The sequence below is a fragment of the Papio anubis genome, chromosome X, assembly GCF_008728515.1.
Source record: "Papio anubis isolate 15944 chromosome X, Panubis1.0, whole genome shotgun sequence".
Classification (NCBI taxonomy): Eukaryota; Metazoa; Chordata; class Mammalia; order Primates; family Cercopithecidae; genus Papio; species Papio anubis.
In genome coordinates, this window is record NC_044996.1 from 128,452,619 (window position 1) to 128,465,228 (window position 12,610).

The following is a 12,610-nucleotide window of genomic DNA, read 5'->3' on the forward strand; positions in this document are numbered from 1 at the left end:
AAAGAAGGAAGGGGGATAGGCTTATACCTTTCTCCTCCATTCCAATGCTGGTATTTCATTACTAATTCTCACCCTCTCTTCTCCTTGCACTTATCACTATGGCCATTTCCTTTGCCTTTTGAATCTGTCATTCAGTGCCAACTGTTTGAGAATAGTTTTCAAATTTAAGAAATCCTCATAAGAGAACTTCCAAAACTCTTGAGATTCAATCAACACAGGTTGGTCTGAAACAGAATTGTTTCTTCATGATACATAAATCCGGAGATATGAGTAGCTCTGAGCAATCTATGAACCAATTCTACAACTAGGGAACATATAGTAAAAGGTACTGCCAAAGTTAACAAAGGAAAAATACATTACACAAAGCAAGCATTCTACTTGAATATTCAACCTTGATAAATTTAAAACAATGTTATCTAGGCCAAATGACAAATTTATCAGAACCTGATTTGACTTTAAAATAGAGCCCTTTATTTTGACCAGAGGTTAACACATGCTTAATTATACTCTTGGTCAGTCTAGCTAAAGGTTTGCCAATTTCATTGATCTTTGCAAAAAATCAACTTTTCAACTATTTTCTCTGTTGTTTTTCTGTTCTCTATCTTGTTTATCTCCACTCTACTCTTTATTATTTCTGTCCTGCTAGCTTTAGATTTAGTGTGCTCTTTTTCTTCCAGTTTTTTAAGGTGTAAAGTTAACTGTTGATTTTGGATCTCTTCTTTTTTAATGTTAAGTGTTTATAGCTAAAACTTTCCCTCCAAGTACTGCTCTCACTGCATCCCATAGGTTTTGGTATGATTTTGTTTTCACTCATCTCAAGGTATTTTCTAATTTCACTTATAATTCCTTCTTTGTGTTTTTAAGAGTACGTTAATTTCTACATATTAGTGAATCTTCCATTTTACTTCTATTATTGATTTCTAGTTTCATTCCACTGACATCAGAGGAGATGTTTAATATAATTTCAATCTTTTTAAATTTATTGAGACTTGTTTTGTGGCCTAACACATGGTCTATCCTGAAGAATATTCCAAGTGCACTTGAGAAAAATGTCTATTGTGCTGATGCTGGGTGTTCTATAGTTACCTGTTACATCAAGTTGAAGCATGGTATTGTTCAAGCTTTCTATTTCCTTACTGGTCTTCTGTCTACTTGAAGTCTCTAGTTCACTGTCACGCCAGTCCTCTTTCCTCTTTAAACCTTTCAAAGTCTTTGTTCTAGCCAGACATGGTGGCTCACACCTGTAATCCCAAGACTTTGGGAGACTAAGGTGGGAGGATTGCTTGAGGTCAGGAATTTGAGACCAGCCTAGGCAATACAGGAAGACCCTGTCTCTACAAAAAATAAAAACATTAGCTTGGTGTGGTGGCATGGACCTGTAGTCCCAGCTACTCAGGAGGCTGAATCCCTTCAGCCCAGGAGGTTGAGGGTGCAGTGGGCTATGATCGCACCACTGCACTCCAGCCTGGATAACAGAGCAAGACCTTGTTTCAAAAAAAAAAAAAAAAAAAAAAAAAAAAAATCCTCTTTCCATTATAGTATGTCTGGGGGTTTTAGTTGTACTCAGCAGGGAGGAGCAGGGAAAATTAGTCCAACCTATCTTGTTCCTCAACTGTGTTTCATGATGTTTTATCTATATTACAAAAAAAATTCTTGAACAGAGAATACAAAATAGAATCAGAAATCTTAGCACTAGTAGGATCCCTCTAGTCCAATCTTATTTTATAGAAGGGGCAATAGGTCCATGAGACTAACTTAATTAATTCCCACAAAGCCATAGAGCTACACAGTAGCAGGGCTAAGGACAAGACCGCAGACAGACACATTCATATTACTACATTCAGCACAGTGTAGTACAGCTTTCTGTATGTTCTTTCATTATCACAGCTGAAGGTACATTCTTGGTTTATATCTTCTTTCCTTAATCACTGAAATACTCATTAACATGTTGTGATTTTCAGCTAATCTACAGCATAGGACAGAACAAAGTAACACTTTGGAAGAAAATGAAGGTGGCATCTTAGGTGATATATGTTTATAAATTCACTTTGGAATAATTTCTGATTTTCTAATACATGCATAAATAGAAACTATCTTGATACATATTAAATTCATATTTTGATGAGTAAAAATTAGGATGTTGTATATACCTTTGGAAGTTCATAAATATGCTTTAACAGGCAGTATATTAAGGTGATTCAATGACTTTTATACATTACATGAGGTCATTTGAATATATTATAGCAAGAGATTTCATGATGTTTGGTGTTTATTCATGGAATTTTAATTTGATAAAGAAAAAACAAACATGCAGTTTTAAAAGCAGTGACATTTCTCTATTGTTTACATTAATATTTCTTGCTATTTTCTTATAGATATTTGAAAGTTGACAATATGATACAGGTTAAGTATCCAAAATTCGAAAATGCAAAATCCAAAATGATCCAAAACCCAAAACTTTTGTTGTTGTTGTTGTTGTTGTTGTTGAGACAGAGTCTCGCTATGTCACCTAGGCTGGAGTGCAGTGGCTCGACCCTCGGCCGCCTGCAACCTCCACTTGGGTTCGGCAATTCTCCTGCCTCAGTCTCCCGAGAAGGCATCGCATTATCACGCTTGTGCATGTACCATCATGCCAGGCTAATTTTTTATTTTTAGTAGAGATGGGGTTTCACCATGTTGGTCAGGCTGGTCTTGAACTCCTGACCTTAGGTGATCTGCCCGCTTTAGCCTCCCAAAGTACTGGGATGAGGCATGAGCCACTGAAAGTGGTCTCTTTTTTTTTGGTGACAGTGTTTTGCTTCTGCTGCCTAGCTGAGTGCAATGTCGTCTTGGCTCACTGCAATCCCTCCGCTTCTTGCAGGTTCAAGAGATTCTCCTGCCTCAGCCTCCTGAGTAGCTGGGACTACAGGTGCCTGCCACCCTGCCTAGCTAATTTTTGTATTTTTTTTTTTAGTAGAGACAGGGTTTAACCATGTTGGCCAGGCTGGTCTCGAACTCCTGAACTCAGGTGATCCACCTGCCTCAGCCTCCCAAAACTTTTTGAATACCAACATGACACTCAAAGGAAACGCTCACTGGAGCATTTAGGATTTTGGATTTTCAGATCTGAGATGGTCAACTAGGTAAGTGTAATGCAGATATTCCAAAATTAAAAAAAAATCTGAAATCTAAGCCACTTCTGGTCCCAAGCATTTCAGACAAGGAGTACTCAACCTGTACTTCACTTTACTATCTTAAAAATTGATTTAGTATGTGTTAAAAATAGATTCAGTATATATGTTATGCTTTAATAACACTTACATTTAAAAATGGATTAGATAGCCCTGTAAGAGACTTACATGATCAGCAGAAATTACCCCCGCCCCACCAAAAAGAGTGTGTGTGGTCTAAAACTCTTAATTTCTCCCAGAAGAATTTACTATTTTGAATCATCAACTGTGTATTAACTTGTGGAAAGAATAATTTAAATGACAGGATATTAATTAAAAGGATAGAGTATTAAAAATGGTATTGAATATTTCACAAATTCAGGGCCTACCAACTGCCATTTGAGTTTAAGTGAACTGCAGTTTTTACTTCCAAATAAAACAAATGTAGTATTTTATAAAAAGTTGTATCTTAAAAATTTGTCTTTGAAAAAAGTAGCATGATTACCATATTCCTATTGGGTTCGATATCACTTTCAGGACCTGATTTTAGCCAGACGACGAAGTTAGATGAGGAATTAACTGAATGGACCACAGTTGTTCTGGTTTCCTCTCGAGGCCATCTGTGTTCATGGCTAGCCTCTCACAGCAGTATACACAGGACCTGAGACACACAGTGACTAGTTCTTCCAGCAGGACCTTCCTGTCACATCCTCTAGTCCTGTTCACAACAGTCACCACAAGAATCCCTTGACTCCCAGGCCATCCCCTGTGATCTGAGTTCTTGTCCCCATAGGGTCTGAGTACATCCCCTAAGCTGACCTCATGCCTCCCCAACTCCAGAACCCCTTTCATTGTGCCCTATAAGAACTCATCAATAAAATTCCCTATATTCTCAACCTCTTCTCTATTCCTTCCTCTTGCCCTAATTCAGTGCTTCTCAACTCTGGCTGCACTTCAGAATCACCTGGGGAGGTTTTTAAAACTCCCAGTGGCCGGACCTCAGCATTCCATACCAAAATCTCTGGGAGGGGCTCCAGGCCTCAGCAGGTTTAAAGCTCCCCCAGATGATTCCACTGTGCAGCCACGGGTGAGAACCACTGGGCTAACTAAAACCCTGTCCTTCCGTCAGTTTCTGCTCCCCAGACAGAACTCCGTTGGAAGGGGCTGTTTCTCTCCCACAGCCCTACCGGAAATGGAACTAGAAGTGAGTAGGAGGCTTGCTCCCCGTGGCCACTTCCAGAACACTACAGCCATTTTCCCTACAATCTGGCTTTCTAAATCTCAGGCAGCTTCTCAAACATGCCAGGACCTCTTGCATGCCTGTTTCTCTGCATTTGGGTTTTTTTTGTTTTTTTGTTTTGTTTTGTTTTTTTCCTGCAGTAAAGCTCTGCATCTTTTAGCCAGCTAAAAAAAAAAGTTCTCTTGTTTCTTTAAAACTAATTTTATTGGTCATCTCACCCCTTCCATGAGTTTTCTTGGTCTCTCTAAGCTTAAAGGTATTCATCAAATGCTTCTCCCACAGCGCTTTCACCTTCCAGTGCTATTTTTAGTACTCATTACATTGCTAATGAGGAATACTTTGTTACATATAAGGTGAGAAATTAGTGGCAGAAATAGGAAAACTCTGAGCACGTTAGTCTGCAGGGAACCCCAATTCATCAAATGTGGTGCTAATAGAAAACTTAAAAGATAATGTTTTACACCCCCAAAATCTTTTCTTTATTAAAGATAGTTACACTGAAGCTGTGGCTCTATCACAATTGCCATAAGAAAACTGTCATGAGATCAACACAATTAAAAGGACTTAGCTACTGAAGTACCAAATAGTCCCTTAGCAGATAACGGACCTACTGAATAAACACAAACTCATGGGGCACAGTGGCTTATGCCAGTAATCCCAGCACTTTGAGACGCTGAAGCGGGCAGATCACGAGGTCAGGAGTTCGAGGCCAGCCTGGCCAACATGGTGAAACCCCCATCTCTACTAAAAATACAGAATTAGGCTGGGCGTAGTGGCTCACACCTGTAATCCCAGCACTTTGGGAGGCTGAGGCGGGGGGATCACGAGGTCAGGAGTTCGAGACCAGGCTGGCTAACATGGTGAAACCCCATCTCTACTAAACAAAATACAAAAAATTAGCCGGGCGTAGTGGCGGGCGCCTGTAGTCCCAGCTACTCGGGAGGCTGAAGCAGGAGAATGGCATGAACCCGGGAGGCGGAGCTTGCAGTGAGCGGAGATCGCACCACTGCACTCCAGCCTGGGCGACAGAGCGAAACTCTGTCTCAAAAAAAAAAAAAAAGAATAAACACAAACTCTACAGATGGCAATTTACTGGATTTATTAAAATGACACAAACAGTGGGCTAATACATTTAACTCTCACTTTAACACTGCTCTAGGCTGGGCACAGTAGCATATGCCTGTAATCCCCAATACTTTAGGCTGAGGTGGGAAGATCACTTGAGCCTGGGAGGTCAAGGCTGCAGTAAGCCCTGAACATGCCACCACACTCCAGCCTGGGTGACACAGCGAGACCTCGTCTTAAGAAAACAAAAACAAACAAACAAACAAAAACACAAAAGAACGCACTGCTCTATATGAAATAGTTTACTTTAATTGCTTTTTGGTTATTTATGCTATAAATAAGTCTTTTTTTTTAAAAAAAATGTCACCTCTTCAGAGCTGAGCCAAAAGACCATGCCCTAGTCTCTAGTCTTGCCACAGGAAAATGTGAAACACAAACTACTTAATTGTGTATATAGTCACTAGGTTCTTCTTGATCTTACCTATAGTATGAAAAATAAAAAGATGTTTCTTTTAATTTATTCCTTTTCCTAACTCCAGGGCCCCATCTGTATAACTTAATCCAGATGTTCATATCACTGGCTTGAATAAGTACGAGCCAGCTAAACTGCATGTTATGCTGAAAACCTATACTCCATCTCTCTCACTTGATAAAAGAATAATATGCTTTTGGTGTATGTAGAAACGATCTTTATATATCTCTGTATGCATATTGCAAATGTACAAACTCATTTTTCTTACCTACTTAAAACCTGGAAAGCCAGGTTTGGTCTGTCTGTCTATGATCCCTAACTACTTGAGAATAGTAGTTTTCAAATTTAAGAAATCCTCATAAGAGAACTTCCAAAACTCTTGAGATTCAACCAACACAAGTGGGTCTGAAACAGAATTGTTTCTTCATGATACATGAATCCAGAGATACGAGTAGCTCTGAGCAATTTATGAACCGATTCTACAACTAGGGAACCTATAGTAAAAGGTACTGCCAAAGCTAACAAAGGAAAAATATATTACACAAAACAAGCATTCCACTTGAATATTCAACCTTGACAAATTTAAAACAATGTTATCTAGGCCAAATGATAAATTTATCAGAACCTGATTTTACTTTAAAATAGAGCCCTTTATTTTGACTTTTGATCCTTTCCCCATTGCTTGTTTTTGTCAGGTTTGTCAAACATCAAATGGTTGTAGATGTGTGGTGTTATTTCTGAGGTCTCTGTTCTGCTCCATTGGTCTATATGTCTGTTTTGATACCAGTACCATGCTCTTTTGGTTACTGTAGCCTTGTAGAATAGTTTGAAGTCAGGCAGCATGATGCTTCTAGCTTTGTTCTTTTTGCTTAGGATTGTCTTGGCTATATGGGGTCTTCTTTGATTCCATATGAAATTTCAAATAGTTTTTTCTAACTCTGTGAAGAATATCAATGGTAGTTTGATGGGAATATCATTGAATCTATAAATTACTTTGAGCAGCCAGGCGCAGTGGCTCACACCTGTAATCTCAGCACTTTGGGAGGCCGAGGTGGGTGGATCATGAGGTCAGGAGATCGAGATCATCCTGGCTAACACAGTTAAATCCCGTCTCTACTAAAAAATACAAAAAATTAGCTGGGCGTGCTGGCAGGCACCTGTAGTCCCAGCTATTTGGGAGGCTGAGGCAGGAGAATGGCGTGAACCCAGGAGGCGGAGCTTGCAGTGAGCCGAGATCACACCACTGCACTCCAGCCTGGGTGACAGTGTGAGACTCCGTCTCAAAAAAAAAATTACTTCGGGCAATAAGGCCATTTTCACGATATTGATTCTTCCTATCCATAAGGATGGAATGTTTTTCCATTTGTTCGTGTCCTCTCTAATTTTCTTGAGCAGTGGTTTGTAGTTCTCCCTGAAGAGGTCCTTCACATCCCTTGTTAGCTGTATTCCTAGGTATTTTAATCTCTTTGTAGTGATTGTGAATGGGAGTTCATTCATAATTTGGCTCTCTGCTTGCCTGTTCTTGGTGTAAAGGAATGCTTGTGCTTTTTGCACACTGATTTTGTATCCTAACAGGTATTTTATAAATAAAGATATCAATGGTCAAAGAAGCTAGGAAATTGCTGGCTTTAACAAAATTTACCAGCTTTACTTAACTGTGGGCCTCCAAAGCCTTTAGTGAGCTCACTTGCACAGCGACTCTCCCAGAGGGGTAGAGGGGCAGCAGTCTGCAAATCTGTACCACAGAGCCCTATTAATATCTCCCAGAGACTGTTTTATCACAAGCAGTTTGGGAAAGACTAGAATATATAGGTATCCCATACAAGTGGTTAGTAAGACTCTCCTAGGGTCAATATCAACTTGACATGGCACAAAAACTAGATATAACCATGTGTTTATTGCCCAGGACTTCATATATTTGAATATGTGTGTCCCACTTACAGTGGGTGAAAGGAGGGAATAGGGGAGAGAAATGGAATGTGGATCTTCTGCCTCTGTTTCTTACACACCTGTTCCTAAAATCTGAAATCTCCATAGTTAGGCAGCTGAGCCGGAGGCTTAGGCTGAGTACTGGGCTCACTGTTTATATTGTGATGGGAAATCTAGTAGACAAAGAAGCAGACTCATTCATTAACAGTGACTAGAGAATTCCCAGTTCCCCCACTCAGATCTTTGGTGACTAAGCTCCAAAAGCAGGCAAGAAGCCCACCTCAAGCACCTCAGATGAAGACTGCCGATAGCAGCAGCATATTTTGGGACCAGGAAGTAACTACTGGCATTTGTACAGCAAGAGAAAGCTAGGAGGTTGGTTACAAAAGCCCTTTCAGACAGGTCTTCCATGCATTCAACCAGGTGACTCTCAAGCTCCAGGCGTGAACTAGCAGCTAGCAAATGCCTGCTCATTTTGTTGTGACAAAGTCCAGGTTTGCTGTTGGTGTGGAGCAGGAGCCTCATCTCATCAAGGTCCTCCTTAGGGGCCTGTGATGAAAGCCTCCATTGCAAGTGCAATGGATCTGCTGTCTGGCTGTATACATAGACCCTTAGACTCCAGTGATGGTAACAGGAGGGGCCTTTAGGAGACAGACAGCAATTTGGGAGCTGGCTCTACCATTTACTAGCTATGCCACCTTGGGTAACTTCCTTATCTGTAAAAAAGGGATAGTATTAGTACCTGTATCTACCTCAGAGGGCTTTTGTGAGGATTAAATAATGCACTGAAAGCACTTAGCACAAAGCCTGAATTATTGGAGATGCTCAATAGACATAGCTAATAATTTGAATGAGAAGAAATTACAGCCAAGGAAAGGCTTAGGGCAAAACTAAGGTTTGGCATTAGATATACAGCAGGGACTCAATAAATACTTGTTGACGGTTCAACCAATATCTCTTAAGGCCAATGTTAGATCCTGGAAAGGAGTTCTCGCTGGTTTATATGCAGGTCAGGAAGAAATGGGCTTTTTATTACCCTTCACACTAAAGCAGGAAGCCAATACCTCATAGTATTTGCATCTCAAGGTTGAGTGGATGCTAAAAACCATTTCATTCACTGAAAGAAGGACAAGCATGTGTTAAAAGTGGTTTCAGTGACTCATGAGTCCTGAGATGTCCCCATATGGAAGGATAGCTCTGAACCACCCAGAACAATGAAGTAGAAACAGGGACTGTCTACTGAGAAATTTCCCAACATTTTCTGCCAAAAATCAGAAAGGGTCTTTAAAGATAGAAAGTTTCTTCAGCAGCAATTAATAAAAGGAAAGATCTGTAGCACCATATACCACACTCCATGGATTTACTGTTTCCTTCTCATTTTCAGCTCTGCAAAGTATTGATGAGTAAGGCCATAGTGGCACATGTAAATAAGACAGAATTAATTTAGGGGTAAAACAGATCTTGGTGACATGCTCTCCCACTCCTGCTATTTCAGCTTTTTGTTCTGAGGAAAAGTACCATCCTAAAGAAAGCACCATAGTCCAAAACCATGGCACTAACCCCATGTTGATAACCAGTTATTTTTCGTTTATGTAGAATTAACACAGCTCCTAAAGTGCTGACGAAAATATAGGCACTCAGATTGCACATACTATACAGAAAGCCCATGTCCTACCTCCAATCAGAGAGAGGCCCCTTCTTCTACTCTTCTCTGGGGATGAAAACAGATGTACCCCTGGACAACCAAGAGTGAACTACTATATGTATGCTTGGTGGCTTATTGAGGAAACTTCCTTTTTCCATGTGAGGCTGGGGAGCTGGCTGGATGAGAATAAATTAAACCACTCTCTGTGCTCTCTTCACAGGGTATCAGCTTGGGAATCTCATGGACCTGATCTATGGCGATCAACCCTTGCAAAGAAGCACAGCGATAGGACAACTTCCCTATCACCGAACAGTTTACATAAATCAAATATGTCTCCTACCTGTGATGGACAAGGTCTCGGAGGGAGCGCAGGTGGTGGGGGTAACAATCCTGACTTGGTAGCTAAAAAGAAAAACACATACTGTTAAGGATCACCCCCAAAAACAAACAACAAAAAACTCTTACGCTTGTTAACTTGGAAAGGCAATGGCATTTGCATTTAACATCTTTAAGTTTTTACAATCCTTCTGAAGGCTTAAGAAAAAAGAGTACATGTTATTTCTAATCCCTTTTTCATTTTCATCCTAACCCAAACTCAAGTATTTATGTAGGCTGTTATGATTAAGATGACATAATAAAACTACAGAAAAGACACCTAAAACGCAGCAGGGAAAGGTGGTCAATTCCTCATTATTCTAATGTTATTTAGTTTCAAACAATCTAGGACAAAAGTCAGAAAGGGTCTTCTTTGATTTCTCTCATATTTCTCCCCAGCTCTCAGCCACTACACTGCTCATTAGCTCAACGAGTAGGCTACAGAAACTAAGGGAGCTGAAACCCAAATGAGGAAGCTTGGCTACCCTGTAAATGCTCCTGGGAATGGATCTGAAAGCAGTGAGGGAGGCTGACAGTGATGGACTGAAATGATATTTAGGTATTCCTCAAAGACCTCATTTTCTTTTTCTCTCCCTAATATTTATTATCAGGGATATCTAAAGCTGTTTCCAAAATAATCTGGCCACATCTGAAGAGTCTTTACAAAGTACCAGTCTAACTTGAAATTTTGTGAGATACAGAGAATACTGGGTTAAGCCAAGAACATCTGAATTGTACCTTAGCAGTGAAAATAAACAGCTGCTATGAAATTATAAATAAAGTTCATAATAACACACAAGAAATAAGTTTAGCATTACACACTGGCAAGTTAAACCACATTCTTTACAAACTCCTTAGAAAAACACCATCATCCAAATAACTATATGTAGTTTATTTGCAAATTTGTACTATGCATTTGGACAATCTTCTGTGCCTTAAAAAATAAATCAGAGCAATGTACCAAGAATATAAAAGATTTTGCAAATTACTGTTGATTTCCCTTAGCTAGCTGGATCAGACAAGCTAGAAGACGGAGTTTAGTGTGTTCCACAAATGTAACTCAGGGTAATATCACAGAGATTTTCATTTTGAGCCAGTGCATGGATACGGTACAATCATGTGGGCCTATCTATGATTTCTCTCAATCTGTCTTTCATTAAAATTTATGAAACACATTGGTGGGTCAAAACTCCAGAGGTGGTGAGACCTTGAACAGCTGTCAATAACAAAGCACACAGCAGGAGAGAATGCTCAAAGTCTTCAGGAATTATTCATCTCAGGGTTCCTAGTCTTTAGATCCTCACAGATTGGACCTTTAAAATTAATTTACTTTCAAAATAAATGAAACAGGCCAGGCATGGTGGCTCATGCTGTAGTCCTAGCACTTTGGGAGGCCAAGGTAGGCGGATCCCTTGAGCTCAGGAGTTTGAGACTGGCATGGGCAACATGGAGAAACCCCTTATCTACAAAAAATACAAAAATTAGCCAGGCTTGGTAATGCACGCCTGTAGTCCCAGCTACTTGGGAGGTTGAGACGGGAGGATCACTTGAACCCAGGAGTCGAAGCTTCAGTGAGCCATGATTGTGCCACTGCACTCCAGCCTGGGCAACAGAGTGAGAACCTGTCTCATTCATAAATAAATAAAATAAAATAAAATAAATCTATGCAAGCTTCTAAGGGAAAGGCGAAGCAATTGTATTAATGTGTGTTAAAACAACTCTTTATTAACAAAAAAGAGGACTATACAAGATATGATGAGCCATTTAATTAAATTGACTTCTGCTTCCAGCCAAGATGAAGTAACAAAAAGCAGATTTACCCACCCATTTAAAACAACCAAAGACACATAGAAAAAAAATATATATGAAACAACAGTTTTCAAGGCACTAGAAAACCAGACAACAAAAGACAGTGACCCCTGAAAGAGAGAAACCAACCAGATAAGCCCTGTGGCTGACTGTCCCTACTCACTGCCTTGAGAGTTATTAGAAACAGTATTTAGATCCTGATTCGAATCTCATTAAGTTCTTTTGTATGATTTAATTTTTTTAAAAGACAAATACCCTGCTCTTCTAAAAGATGATGTGTGCGTCTATTTCTGAATACACTTTTAGATAAAAGCATGTCACCTACAACACCATTTATTGGGGTTTATCAGAAACTGCCCCAAATAAGAAGGAGAAATGGGGTAAAAGACTGAAGCCATTTAATATGGAATCCTGTTTTAGTTTCTCACAATTGAGCTTCAAGCAACAAAATGGTATCACAAGTATGTGTCCGTTGTTCATTGTGAATCTCTCATTGTAAGAGTTGGCATAGGTTATTTTCCTCATTAAATTCTGAGAGCATTTTTGGGGGGGAAGCCCCCACACTTCTATAAAAAATATTATACTTGACAGGATATCACTCTGTTGCCCAGGCTGGAGTGCAGTGGCATGATCATTAACACTGCAGTCTCAAACTCCTGGGCTCAAGAAGTCCTCCCACCTCAGCCTCCTAAAGTGTTGGGATTACAGGTATCAGCCACTGTGCCCAACCATATTAAATATTAAGAGCAGCTTTGTTTCATCTTTTCAGTACCTTTGCCATGTTTTTTATTTTTCCAGTCTTACCTAGTTAGAATTAACTACTGTAAAAGTTGAATTTCAATGGCGATAATGGGCATTCTTGTCTTTTCTTGATCTCAAAGGGGAGCATTTACTAGCTCACCATAGGGTATGGTGTTGGTGTTTGC

General features: G+C 39.8%; 1 protein-coding gene across 11 annotated transcripts in view; it reads right to left on the reverse strand.

Annotated features, from left to right (window-relative positions):
- The window catches only part of REPS2 (RALBP1 associated Eps domain containing 2), a 208,445-nt gene that overhangs the window by 37,122 nt on the left and 158,713 nt on the right, over positions 1–12,610 (reverse strand). For all 11 annotated transcript variants that reach the window (XM_009197261.4, XM_009197260.4, XM_021933071.2 and 8 more), the window contains one exon: positions 9,841–9,902. In XM_009197261.4, the coding sequence (XP_009195525.2) occupies positions 9,841–9,902 (62 nt within the window). The remainder of the gene's footprint in view (positions 1–9,840; positions 9,903–12,610) is intronic.